At 41.0% G+C, this 13,162-nt stretch overlaps 1 protein-coding gene across 1 annotated transcript in view; it reads right to left on the minus strand.

Moving 5' to 3' along the window:
• Positions 1 to 2,100, minus strand: part of TMEM114 (transmembrane protein 114) — a 41,296-nt gene extending 39,196 nt beyond the window's left edge. Inside the window, exons 1-2 of the mRNA XM_020972937.2 lie at positions 1,662 to 2,100; positions 805 to 885 (exon numbers count right to left, since the gene is read on the minus strand). Coding sequence (XP_020828596.1) covers positions 805 to 885; positions 1,662 to 1,914 — 334 coding nt within the window. The 5' untranslated portion in view covers positions 1,915 to 2,100. The remainder of the gene's footprint in view (positions 1 to 804; positions 886 to 1,661) is intronic.
• Between the last annotated feature and the right edge of the window lie 11,062 nt (positions 2,101 to 13,162).

Consider the following 13,162-nt stretch of genomic DNA (forward strand, 5'->3'; position numbering starts at 1 on the left):
AGAAGATCAAAACTAGAATCAGGAAGACCTGAGTTCAAATCTAGCCTCAGACACCACCATGGACCTCAGGTAAGTCACTTAACCTCTGTTTGCCTCAATTGCCTCATTTGTAAAATGGAGATAATAATAGCACCTATCTCCCAGAGTTGTTGTGATGATTAAATGAGATGATAATGGTAAAGCACATGTTACATAGTAAGTGCCATATAAATGTTAGCTATTGTTCTTATTAAGTATTAGTGAATAGAACTGGGTTTTATCATTTCTCTGTCTGTAACTAGTGTAACCATGAGTAAGTTCATTTCCTTATGAAGGGCTTAGCATAAGATATCTCTCCAAGGTCCTTTTCAGTTCTAAAAGTCTGTGAATTTCTAGTATGGATCCCACAGCATTTTAGTAGGCAGATTTTTGTTTAATGGTACAAACTTTTCTTCTGGGCTGGCTGACAGATTTGAGCTTGGGGATTACTGACTCTTAGTCCCCCATCTATCCATTTCAGCTAGAAGGGAGAAGAGGGTGTGAGGGATAGTGTGTATTATAATCCTTTCAACGGAGCAAAGGCATGATTTGTGGAAACTGACTCATATTTTAAAGGACCCCTCCCCAAGGCTAGGATCTATCCCCCACCATGCACACAAATCTCCTTGCTTCCATCTATGGATGTAAGTGTAGGTTAGCGGTAGCTGGAGAAGACCCTAAGGTGCTTGTGTCTCTAGCTTGAAAATGTTCCACCCACCCACCAACCCTCGAAGATGCCCGGAGAATTTCCCATCCCCACCACAATCCCTAGAGTAAGACACTCACTGAGAAGCTGTCTATCTGAGTCCGAGACAGTCACATTCTCCTGCCAGAAGGGGTTCATCAGGGGTGTGCACTTGCTTTGGACTATCGATGGAGGAAAGGTAAAAAGAACGTAAGTAACATGAGAGGTCAAACCTTTTAGTAGTAAGTGCATTTGCAAACTGGGAGTTCCAACCCACAAATTAAGGCACTTCGGGGGTGGGGGAGGATCTCCCAATTGCACCCATTTACACACACACACACACACACACACACACACACACGCACGCACGCACGCACGGTCTTCAGCAAAAAGTTCCCTTAAATCAGAAGACAGTAACTCTAGGATTTCGTGGCTAGGACTCCGTCTTCCTCATCGACAGCCTCTACTGCTTTCCCTCCCCTAAACTACTCTCATCCGCCAACTCCCCTTAGGAGTTCTGAGTTTGGCTCTTGCTGTGAGATCTCTGAGCTAACAGCTCTAGGACTTTTTAACCCCAAGATTAGAGCCCTGGGGAAAACCTGAGTGTCTGGCTGGAGGACTGAGCAGAATAGAGACAAGGTGATAGAGATGGAGGTAGACCCGCGGCAGGGAAAAAAATGAGAAAGGTATAGGAGATGGCAGGACATCACAGAAAAGCTTAGCCTGGGAGGGCTAAGTAGAGCTGGATCAGGGAGGTAGATAGGGAGGAGGATGCCAGGGACTGGCAGGAGAGATGGGAAGCTTTGGAGAGCTGTCTCAGGAGGAGAGGAAAAGTGGGAGCAGAGCAGAGACCCTGCTGCGTCCGGATTCCCCGAACTTGTTACACAACACACACACACACACACACACACACACACACACACACACACACACACACACACACACAGAGGCCCCTTACCCCGGCAGGTCCTCCAGAGCCCAGAGTGCGAGCTGAGCGGCTCCAGCTGGCTCTGGTTAAAGCCTTCTCCGGCATAGCCACCACCGGGATCCCGGGCCCCGCCTACCCTCGGGCCCCCCGGGCCGCGCTGTTCCAACCGGGCAGTGTCGATGATGTACCAAAAGTCTGTGCCGATGGCAGCTGCTAGGAGGACAAAACTGAGCGCCCCCGACAGCGCCGCAGCCCCGGCTAGGGCACCCAGGCGCACCCGCATCCCGCACCGAACTCCAGTCCACTTTCTGTCTCCCTGGCCAGAAAGTATTGGAAAGCTGGAGAGGTAGCAGTAGGAATCCGAGCGGGAGCAGAAGCAAGATCACCCTGGGGAACCTCAGCCCAGTGCAAAATAGTCCCTACACTCTTCCAGGGCTGTGCTCCCCACCCTCACTGACTCCTTCCTCCATCGTCTCACTCCAGCCCCTTCTCTCCACCCTCTCACTCTTAGCCCCTCCCCACCCTCCACACCCCGTTCCCCGCCCCTTCTTCTCTTGAGCTCTCTCTTTCCTTATTTCTCTCCTTGGTCCTGGATAAAGCTCCTTTCTCCTCTCCCATCCACCCTCTCTCTCCAGGGCGCCTGCCTCCTACCCGCTTTCCTTCATTTCAGCCTCAGGCCAGCCAGACCAAGGTAGGAGTACCTGCTGAGGATGGGATCGTCCCTCAGCCTAGAGCGAGCCTGGGATTGCTTGGAGAGGGCTGAAAACATCCGCAAAGCATAAGTCAAAGGCTCTAAATAGAGATCTTCTAGGTTTTCCTACTTTAAAAAAAAAAAACCAAGAGGAGCAAAATAAGAGGACTAGATCTCCCTCACTCCTTGCTTCCACAAGCAGAAACATGTCTCTGCATAAAATCAAAGTGATGGGAGACACCTCAGAGGTCATCTGGTCCAAACCAGAATCCACTCTACAAAGTCCTCAGCTTCAATTTCACCTTCAAATGTGGCAACAGAAGACCAAAATGCCCCAAGCTAGAAGCCCAATCAGCATCATAGCAAAGAAAAGGTGTTTTTTTCCTGTTCCCCAAAATGCTCTGAATTGCAAAGAACTTCCTTCTCATCCCCATTTTCTCCATCTTCTGAAAATCCTAATAGGGTCTATGTCTAAAACAACATAGTTAAAACTCAGAGTTGGGAAGACTGCCCTCCTTTCCTAGGAATCAAAGAATTTCAGAACAAGAAGAGACCTTACAGGTCATTTAGTCGAACTTGCTTCCTTTTACTGACAATGAAACTGAAGAACAAAGAAATAAGAGGTCCCCCACGAAGTCTCAGTTAATGACAATCTTAATTAGAACTAAGAGAGGCAGCATGTCATTGTGAATATGGAGGTGGCCTCTGGCATCAAAAAGATCTGTGTTCAAATTCTGCCATTGACATACTGTGACACACATTTGAGTCTTGGAAAAACACTTAAAATCTCTAACAGCCCTGTTCTGTACCTTGGTAAGACTAAGTTGCCAGACAGGTATCAATGTGTATTGGTTAATAGAATTTCCTCACTTAGAGTTCCATATACCAATAAAATCCACCCTCACCCCACCTCAAAAAAAAATCTGGTCCTTTTAACACCACGCTGTACCCCCAGTCTATTAGCGGCACAAGTGTAGGTGGATAAAACTCATCTGTTACAAAGGATCATTAAATATGCTAAGGTATTTACATAGTATATGTCAAGAGTTTCATGAACTGCAAGGGTATTTTTTTCTCAGGGATACATCATGACCTCATTGTGTTCTTTTGCTTTTAAAAAAGCACAGGACTAATGTGTTGTGTGTGTTTTACGAATTCAAGGGGTCCTTTTAAAGAAAATGTCAGACTTCTCTCAACAACTTCACTATTTAATCCCTCAAAGAGGCACTTAAACCCTGGAAACTTCACCCATAATCATCAAAACAACCTGGATCTGATGATCACTGAATGCCACTGTGTTCCCTCAACTTCCACCCTCTTTCATATAGAAGACAAAATTAATTTTTTCAGGGTCTGATGACAAACTAGCCCTATACAATGAAGATCAAAAAATCATGAAAAATCAGAGCTAGAATAGAATCTATTTTATAGAATACCCAGAGTGGATGAGTGACCTGCCAAAGATTACTCAGAGAATTAATAACAGAACTAGGAAGAAGATAGGAATGTTATAGTGGATAAAACACAGGGCTTAAAGTCCAAAGACTTTGTTTTAGTGGAAATGTAATGTTACATGAGTCAACAATGTGATGTGGAAGCTGAAAAAATGATAATTCCTTCCTGGGTTGGAACCTTAGTTCCAAAACAAGGGAGGTGATGGTGTTACTACACTCTATCCTGGTCAGAACCTATGTGGAGTAATATATTCAGTTCTGGGCCCCATATTTTAGGAAGGATACTACAGATAAGCTGGAGAGTGTCTAGAGGCAGGCAACTGGGATGGCAGTCAAGCCATATGAAAATTAGCTTAAGGAACTAGCAATGTTTAAACAGAAAAAAGAGAAAACTTGGGTGAGGACATGACAGCTGTGTTCTAGTATCTGAAGGGCTCCTCCATGGAAGAGGGATTAGCTTTGCTTTGCTTGGTCCCAGAGGAAAAAAAGTGGGAATGGTGGGTAGAGGTTGCAGAGAGGCAGCTTTAGGTTCAATGTAAGAAACTGCTTTCCAAAAAGTAGAACCTCCTAAAAAGAAAACAGATTGCTTCAGGAAGTAGTTGACTCCCGCTCAAGATTGGTCTTCAAGCAAAAGCTAAATGATCACTTTTTCAATAAGAAATAGAGGACATTTCTGTCTGCGGACCAGAGGAGGACCTCCCCTAGGTCATAAATTGAATGAGATGGCCACCCAGGTCCTATACACACACACACACACATGCATATTGTCAACCCAACCCAAACGACCTCTAACCTATGAATGGATACAGCCAAACAGAGCAAGCTAGAGGCAGGTGAGTCAGGAATCAAACAGATGTTTAATTTCAAAGTGAGTAAAACAACTTGCAAGTGAAGTCCACCTTCCTAAGAAGGGGGCTCACTCGCTTATAACAGGGGCAGGTTTTTTAAGTGTAAAAACTACAAATGGTTGGACCACAAAGTTGTTAGGGTCATTGAGTCTTGTGGTTGTTCAGGGCACAGAACTAGGGTTGTCCAGGAGCAGCAGCAAGGCATCTGGTTCCATTCACTTGGCAGTTACAAGCAAGGGGCATTGTTAAGCATGTCAGGGGATCTGATCAATCACTTCAGCTACCACCTAAGCTTCCAAGTCAGGGTGCCCTAGAAATTTAAACAGTTAGTATAATCATACACATATCATACCGATTGACATAGATATTATAGATCACACCTCCACATTATATAAATATATATGTGTATGTGTATGCATATATACTTATATACGTATATATAACATTTTCCCAAATTTATATGTTAAAACAATTTTTAACATTTTTTCTAAAGTTTTTTTATGTTTTAAGTTCTGTCCCTCTTCCATCCCTTCCCTTCCCCCTCCCTAGCTGAGATTAAGTGATTCTGGTTCAAGTCAGGGTTCTGCAGAGTTAGGGGATAACCTTGTGATTTATCGTAAGTTAATCATCCTCTCTAAACTTCAGATCCCTCATGTTAAGAAAAATGGGGGGTTACAATACTTTCTCATGCCACATAGGGTTGTTCTGAATGATATTTCAATACTCTAAAAGTTTAATGATGTCATAGGTGAGGGCACTCTCTCCCCCACTGTAGATTGCTACCCATCTATGCTTTGGTAGCTGGTTTCATAAATTGCTATGGCCAAAAAAAATCTCATGATAGCTGACCTTCTGGTGATGAACTTCTCAGAATTTAGCTAGGTTAAACCTGGACATAGTTCATCACTGACACATCTTCAAAATCTTTCCAGCTAGGTAGGACTTGGCAAAGCATATGGTCCTTTGGTGTATAGCCTTTGAGGGTCATTCTCCACATGTAGTATTACTCAACTCTGGTGATCCCACCCTTCTCCCATTCCCCCCTCTAAACCTTCACTTGATCCAGGCTTCTCACCAGAGTGATTTCATGCTCACCAACCCAAAAAAAGTGTCTCAGTGCTCTCCTGCTCTCCTACCTTTCCTTCCACCGAAAAATTAGAATCCTCAACTGATAGGAAAATGTTTCAGGTATCTTCATGCATGTTCTTCCAGCCCCATGGCTCAGGTTGGTGGGCCTCATTCTCCTCATCCCCTCTCCCTCAACTTGCTCTCCATTCTGTCATCTCAGTTGCCAAAGTCATTCAGGATGGTAATGGATATGGGATCCAAAGAAGAGATTCCCAAAAGGGATGTGAAGACTAAGTAATTCTACCAGAATTGTGACTTTTAGGATGTCCCTGGCAGAGGTATAAGCTCTGTGGTTCTGTGCTGTGTTCACTATCAACGACCAGGAGTTTGAAATGAAGATCATGCAGGTGACTGCCAAAAGCCTGAGACCTAAGCTGCTGAAAGAGAAACAGAAACCAACTAACAGAATGTGACCCATATTTTGTACCAAGGAAATGTTTACCCTTATGTTGGTAAGGTTTTGCTAATTTCTCTAATTAAAAAAAAAATAGAAAAAAAAGTAAATGCTTACTCTGCACCAAGCACTGTGCTAAGGACTGGAGATACAAATTGAAAATCAAGACAGTCCCTGTTCTCAAGGAGCTTACACTCTAATTCAGGGAGACAATACATATAAGAGGGTTCAGCAATGGGATGGATGGAAAGACCCAATGATGCTGAGGATACAGTGGCAGGGAAGATGGTAAGGCCTGGTGGTCCTCCAATGTAACAGAGGTATTGTATTTGATGACTCCCTGCTCATCCAAATGGTGTGAACAACCATGCCCAGGGGCCTTCAATGGCCCCAACCCACCATCTCTGGTGCATTGTGGGAAGTGGGCCTAAGAGTCTGAGAATAAGGTGGCAAGTATGGGTGGCTGGGGTAAAGAAGAGGAAGAAGGTCTCTCAACTCCCGTCTCCACTGGCACCTGTTCCCATTAGCACCTAGGCCTGCCTACCTTTGTCCACCCCCAGGTAGGTTTACCCTTCCATCCCAGCACTACTTCTGCTTTTTTCTTGGGGTTCATTCCATTCTTTTGATTTTGTTTTATCAAATCTTTGGTCCATATCTCCTCTTCCTCATCTCCTTTCCCTTCCCTATAATAATAAACACCCTCTCCTCACAATAAGAAAGTACACTTTTTTTAATGTGTCCCATTCCATTTTTCATATTTTTCTGTCTTTTCTCTTTTTCCCCTCTTTCCTCCATCTCTTTCATCTATTACTATAAGTTTTCTAGCTTCATATGCCTGTTCTATGGCGTATGTGTATTTCCCTGCCTGGAATTAAAGCTATCCTTCTGCACCTTTCTGCCTCCCATCATCAACACTCTAGAGGTGTGACCACTTTCTCTCCATACCTTTTTTCTATTCCTGCTTCTGTTGTGGACTCTTTCTGTTCTCCTGGGCTCCTTTGCAATTCCTTGGCTTTCTGTGGCCCCACTTCCAAAGTGAAGAATGATAAATCAGTTGCAAGTTAATACTGTAACATAGAGGCACCAGAAAGATCACAGCTAGCTAAAATGGACCCCAGAATGTTATTTCAGTATTTCTGTGCTTATACCCTGTCTTACAAGGTGACCCCTCCCCAGGATATTGGCAGTCCAGGCTTGGTATGGGTCTGGCCTGTTGAATAGTGAAAGTGATCAGATCATAATCTCCTACAATATTAATCACCTCATTGGTTTTTCAATCTACAGACCTATCAATTCTAAAATCTCATTGTACTAAGTCCTTTAGCTTGTTCTCCAGTAGTAAATAAAGAATACTTTTTTGTCTTTCTATGCCCAGTACCTTGCATAGTACTAGGCATTTAGTAAAATTGTTGAATAGAATCAAACTAAATTGAATTTTTGTTCAATGCTTAATATTCAACAAAAATTTAGTAATCAATCCAAAAGCATTTAATAAACTATTATCCGTTTATTATTATTACAAAATGCATTTATTTCTACAAAGAATTTATTAGTCTACTTTAGGCCAAATACTATGCTAGGTGTTGGGAATATAAATACAAAGAATGAAATAATTCCTGCTCTTAAGGGGCTATACCCAGAGCGATATGATTAGAGGTTAGGGAAGATGAATTTATATAAGCTGTGTCATCATATGGGTTACTATCTCATATAGGAAATAAGCAAAAAACACAGATATATGCAATGCGCAATAATGGTTAAGTAATACATGGGAAAAGATCTAAATGAGATTTTGTAGAACTTTGCCCCTGATCAGATCAGTGACTTATCTCAGCACTCCTGCTTTCTTCTCTGAAGGCTGAAAGATGCATTTACTGCTACATTACCTTCTGGAAGCATCCAGAGAGGGGACATTGTGGAGAAACATTAAAACAAACAAATTCTATTTCAAATTCACTCTACAAATTCTCTACAAGTTAGTTTCTGTCACCAGAGCTTCACTTCAATCCATCAACTATAATTCTGACTTTCTGATCCCAGTCATCTCATCTTTCTGCCTAAGGTATAAGTGACGTGCTCATGCTACATCTCCTCTTAAACTTTCATTCCTTTTCTGATCTCAGGTCCATTCCTACCCAGGTTACCCATTTCCTAGCTTACTTCGCTACACCTTCTGTGACCCCAACTCTGTTCTCAACAAATATCTATATGTCCTCATACTTTTTCATTAAAATTCTTTCTACATCCTTGCTTTGGAGGTTGAAAGCAAGAAATATGACCTCCTCCCCTTGAATACACTACATATCTTCCAACCTTTTCCACTGAGAGCCACCCTTTCCACTACTCCCCAGCTCAGAGGTCTACCAGAAGGAGGCAGCTTACTCCTTGATCACCACTACCACTTCCAGATCGTTCCTTAGCCACCAACCTCCAATAACTTTTCCTTTTTTTAATAATATTTTATTTTTCCAATTGGATGTAAAGACAAAATTTAAAATTCATTTTCTTTTCAGTTTTGAGTTCCAAATTTTCTTCTTCCTTCCCTTCTCTACCCCTCCCTAAGATGATAAGTAATTTTGTATAGGTTATATATACATGCAATCATGTAAAACATATCTCCATATTAGTCATTTTATGAAAGAAGAAATATACCAAAAGAAAAAAAACATGAAAAAATAAAGAAAGTGAAAATAGTATGCTTCAATCTGCATTCAAATTCCATCAACTCTTTCTCTGGAGGTGAAGAGACTTTTCCTCATGAGTCCTTTGGAATTGTCTTGTATCATTGTATTGCTGAGAATAGCTGAGTCATTCATGGTTGATCATTGTACAATGTTGCTGTTAGTGTGTACAATGTTCTCCTGACTCTATTCACTTCACTTTGCATAAGTTCATGTAAGTCTTTCCAGGTTTTTCTGAAATCCATCTGCTCATCATTCTTATAGCACATTATATTCATATACCATAACTTGTTCAGCCATTCCCCAGTTGATTGCCATCTCCTCAATTCCCAATTAATTGTCACCACAAACAGAGCTGCTATAAATATTTCTGTGAATGTAGGTCCTTTTCCCTTTTACATGATCTCTTTGGGATACAGACCTAGTGGTATTTGCTGGATCAAAGTGTATGCACAGTTTGATTGCCCTTTGAGCATAGGTCCAAATTGCTCTCCAGAATTGATGGATCAGTTCACTACTCCACCAATAGTGCATTACTGTGCCAATTTTCCCATATCCCCTCCAACACTTATCATTTTCCTTTTCTGTCATATTAGCCAATCTGATAGATGTGAGGCAGTACCTCAGAGTTGTTTTAATTTGCATTTCTCTAATCAATAGTGATTTAGAGCATTTTCTCATATGACTACAGAGAGCTTTGATTTCTTCATCTGAAAACTGCCTGTTGATATCCTTTGACCATTTATCAATTGAGGAATGACTTGTGTTCTTATAAATTTAATAACTTTTCCTTTTTTGAAGATCTCCCAATCCTAGGTGTTGTCACTTACAAATTCCCATGTCACTCTCCTAATTTTCTCAATCTCTTTAATACTTCAATCATAATTTTCCTCTCCACTCTATCACTTGATATCATCTGCAGTGACTTTAATATTTATGTTGACAAGTCCTCTGAAGTCCTTTCCTCTCAATTCCTAGACCCCCATCATCCCCATTTCAATCACACTTATTAGACCTCAGTAGGAGAGGACATAGTAAACAGTGTCAAATGTTGAAGAAAGGTCAAGTAATACATGAACCTTAAAAGATCATTAGATTTGGCAATTAAGATGCTATTTGTTGACTTTTGGAGATTCTGAATAGTGATAGTGGCAGAAGCCATATCACGGGGCAGCTAGGTGGCACAGTGGATAGAGCACCAGCCCTGAAGTCAGGAGGACCTCAGTTCAAATCTGGCCTCTGAGCAAACACTTGACACTTACTAGCTGTGTGACCCTAGGCAAGTCACTTAACCCCAATTGCCTTAAAAACAGAAGCCATATTACAAGGGGCTAAGGAGAAAGTGGTGAAGAGATGAAGGCATTGGGCACAGAGAATTTTTCAAAAAATTGGGCAGCAAAGGAAAATAAAGAAACGGGATTAGCTAAATAGGGTTGAAGAGAAGAGGAAATCTTTTTTTAGAATTAAGGAGATCTGAGCATTGCAGAGGCAAAGGAGAATAAGCCCTTTAAAAATGACAGAATAAAGTTCCATGAGATAACTAAAGAAAAGTCCTGGAAGAGGTGGAAAAGAATGAGATCAAGGACACAGACAGAAGAATTAGCCTTTGCGATTTTTTTTTCTGTAACCACAGTGAAGGAGGAAGGAGTGGGTAAAGGTGCTAAGAAGTTTTGAGGAAAGGTAAAGACATTCACATCAGATAGCCTCTATTTTCTATGTGAAACAGGAAATGAAGTCATAAGGGCTGGGAGTACAGTTGGCAAAAAGAGAAGTGAAAGGAAAAAGTTAAAACAGTCACTGAGATGGGATAGGAGAGTGATCATAGCAGAAGAGAAGGATTTCAAGAAACTGTAAGGGCTCAGCTAGAGTTAGTATTTAGTCATTTTTCAGTTCTGTCCAACTCTAAGTGACCCTCCCTTTTTGGGTGTTCTTGGCAAAGGTACTAGAGTGATTTTTGATTTCCTTCTCCAGCTCATTTTACAGGTGAGGAAACTGAGGCAAACAGGGTGAAGTCACTTGCCTAGGGTCACCCAACTAGTAAATGTCTGAGGCCAGATTTGAACTCAAGAAGATGAGTCTTCCTGACTCAAGACCTGGTGTTCTATCCACTGTGCCACCTAGCTACGCCTCAGCTTAAGTAATTTAACATAAACTTGTAGTGAGTGAAACCAGCTTGACTTACGTGACTTTCACCAGCAATGTGACCTGCCTCAGAAACAGGGAGCTATGTGAGTAATATTCTAATAAAAATAGCTGTTGTTATTGTCATTATTAGTGCTTCGGGAAAAGTTGATGCGAATTCCAAGTATATTCCTCAAGGAACATCCACAGAGTTGAGATGAAAAGTGAATATGAAAAAGACCTAATCCATCTTCATTTATTTTTGGAACAGATAGCCATTTCTCTATGATTTGAAGGATACTGAGATTCTCTCAGTCCTGTAACTATCTGTAATCTCACCACTGCGGGTACTCCCTCCAAGGTGCAAATTGCAATCTATCCCCACTTCATTCAGTAGAAGTTGTGTCCACATCGTCTCACAAATCCTCCATAAGGGGGTAACCCATTGTATTGGTAGCCTTTGTACAAGTCTTTTAATTTTACATAGGTACTAATGGAGTGCACAAGCTGTCCATCTCTTCCTCTTGACTCATGAATAGCCCACCTCCTTTTCTAATCATACATTTCTACACCACTGTTCTTGTACAATTCTTCCTTAGAAATACATTACAGATTACTTACACCCACCATTCAACTTTTATTGCTTTTTTAATGACCCTCAATTTGAGGGTCATTTGGAGACTATGGTATCCCATAACTTGTAGCCATATTCCATCACCAGAAGAATGTTGTTGTTAAAAAAGATGGGCCTTTGTTTTAGAAAGAATCATGGATTCACTAGATACTTTACCAAAGGCAATCCAGCTTGCTCTCCTCAATTCTAGGACTATTTCACAATTAACTGCAGTGTGTGGACAAGATATAGATATTGATAGACCCATGGGCTCTGCACCCAGCTGTATATTATACATATTCTTCAACCACATGGTTTCTGCTGTGGTAAAAGGGAGTTCAAATTATTTTGAATGATTATAGATCTTATTTAAGAAGCTCCTACAATATTCTGGGATTAAATACAATCAGTACCATATCACCCTCAAACAATATCACATAGAGGACTTTATCATCTATAGGAAATCCCTCTTCCATTTGGTTTCTTTTCAGGACATCCTCCATAACAACGTTGAACAACTTTGGTGAGTGCACATCTATACCCAAGTTTCGTCCTTCAATGATATTAATAATCAGAGGGTCACAGAGCAAGTCATCTCTATCTTTTAAGGAGCCTTGTATGACATTAGCACATGCATGGCAAAAGCTTGGTATAATTATATTGTCCTACCGAATCAAAATCTTTCTTATAATTAACAAACAAGAAGAATGATGAGATATTCTCTGTGTGTTTCAGTCAATTGTAGGATAGTAAAGATATGATATGCTATATAATATTGTTTGTGAAAGCCTTCCTGTTCCCTTTTCTTACTCCATCAATGATACCCTCAAGACATGTGTAGATTATTCTCATTAATATTTTGGAGAGCTAGGAAAGTGCTGTAGGTTTATAGCTTTTGATCATTTTCTCTATGGTATTTTTCAATAAAAATAACACCTACAATTTTCCCCCCAAGACTTTGCTGTTCTCCTCTTTCAGATATCATGAGAATTGATCCCTAAATGCCCTCTCCTCTATATATTGACCTGGTCCAGCTGATATTCTTATCCTTTTCATCTTTAATGCCATTTCTATTTCTTCATGCTACATGTCTGAGACTGCAATGTTAAAGTCCAAATATGGTGGCTCCATTGTCATTGATGAAGTCATTAAGTAATTAAGTAGTTATTAAGCACTTACTATGTTCCAAGTACTGTGCTAATCACTAGGGATACAAAAAAGAGGCAAAAAACAACCCTGTCTTCAAGGAGCTCATGATCTAATGATAAAGAAAAGAATTTGTTATAGAAACCTTCACTTTCCACTTTTCATCTATTGTCCTCCTTCAAGTTTTATAGTTAAATTCTCTTCAAAATGACCTGGTTTATTTTTGATCTCTTGCCAAACTTCCTGCACACTTTTTTTCCTCTAGTGTTTCTTGCAGCTTTATGAGGGAATACTATTCATAATTTTCTATCAACCTTCTCTATACTAGTTTATATTGTAAGCCAGTGTTGCCCTTGGCTGCCATATCTCTCTGTTTGACAAGGTATAGCTGAGGTTCTTTTGGTTTCATCATTGTGTGGTGATTGATAAGCCATTTAAAGTATAGGATATGGCAA

Source organism: Phascolarctos cinereus, unplaced genomic scaffold, assembly GCF_003287225.1.
Source record: "Phascolarctos cinereus isolate Bilbo 61053 unplaced genomic scaffold, phaCin_HiC Scaffold_4;HRSCAF=312, whole genome shotgun sequence".
NCBI classification, from domain to species: domain Eukaryota; kingdom Metazoa; phylum Chordata; class Mammalia; order Diprotodontia; family Phascolarctidae; genus Phascolarctos; species Phascolarctos cinereus.